This window comes from Pinus tabuliformis, chromosome 5_2 (assembly GCF_031772625.1).
Source record: "Pinus tabuliformis cultivar Carrire ecotype Pingquan chromosome 5_2, CPIR1, whole genome shotgun sequence".
NCBI classification, from domain to species: Eukaryota; Viridiplantae; Streptophyta; class Pinopsida; order Pinales; family Pinaceae; genus Pinus; species Pinus tabuliformis.
This window is the reverse complement of record NC_142306.1, coordinates 816,751,435-816,752,475: the sequence shown is the minus strand read 5'-3', so window position 1 is coordinate 816,752,475 and position 1,041 is coordinate 816,751,435. Positions and strand designations below refer to the sequence as shown.

The window sequence follows — 1,041 nt, the reverse complement described above, 5'->3', positions numbered from 1 at the left end:
GGTTAGCTTTGACTCTTATGGAATCAATTTCAAGCTTAATTGTTCTGGGAAACAGTTCGGAATTTGGAAAAGCGGTGCTATGGCTCGAGGACCTGAGTATGAGGCAGCAGTATTGCGTGGGAATACTTCATAGAGGAGATGTAAAGCTGGAAATTTGAAATGTGGACCAGAAACCGGCCAGACCAAGTCTCTCAAGGCGATGAATTGTGATATATGTTGCATCGGATTTAGTTTTTGCCGTGAATGCTCTTGTATTCTCTGTGGGAAGGCTACTGATCAGAGTGTGGCAGACTACTGTAATATCAGATGCGAAGGAAAGCTGAATGAAGAATTTGTTTGGGGGCATGTTACTCACCTAGAGTGTGCTCTACTTTGTCATATGGCAGGCGTAGAGCCAAGCATTGGTTTAGATGTGGAGTATCATTGTAGACGCTGTGACAAAAAGGCGAACCTGATGATGCTTGTTTCCAGTATACTTCATGCATCTGAATCCTTGGAAATACGAGCTGATGTTGGGAAGAATTTGTGTCTTGCTTTACGTATTATACAGGGTACAAGGCAGATTGTGGGAAGAAGCCTGCAGAATAATATGGAGTTATCTCTAAAGAAGCTTCGCATTGGAACGAATCTGGCAATTCTGATGGCATAAATTTGATCACTCAAACAAGATCCCACATCAGTGATATACAGAGTGTTATTTTGGCTCTCAGAATCCATGTTTTTGGCCGGTTTAAAGATCTGGTTACTTGCGCAAATGGTCTAGTGTTAAATATGGCCATTTTAATTATTCACACTCCAGTTGCATATCAAGTTCTAGAGCACTTGAAAACTTGTTTGGTTCTGGCATTTGGTTACAGCGTTAACACTATTTGAGCCTATCCTCAGTTTGATTGCAGTTCTGTCAAGGGATTTGCGTAAGGAGTTCATACCTTTTCTCCATAAACTAATGGAAACCATGGGAAACCTTCTAGAATCTGGTGGAGATTGAAATCCTGAAGTTCTTGAACAGGTTTTCACAGCTTTCTCTTATATCTTGAAGTA

General features: G+C 41.0%; 1 protein-coding gene across 1 annotated transcript; it reads left to right on the top strand.

The window, feature by feature from the left end:
* Positions 1-199: 199 nt before the first annotated feature.
* Positions 200-649, top strand: LOC149161808 (uncharacterized). Its single transcript, XM_089435005.1, has one exon. The coding sequence runs from the start codon at positions 200-202 to the stop codon at positions 647-649; it is 450 nt and encodes a 149-aa protein (XP_089291131.1).
* The last annotated feature ends 392 nt before the right edge of the window (positions 650-1,041 follow it).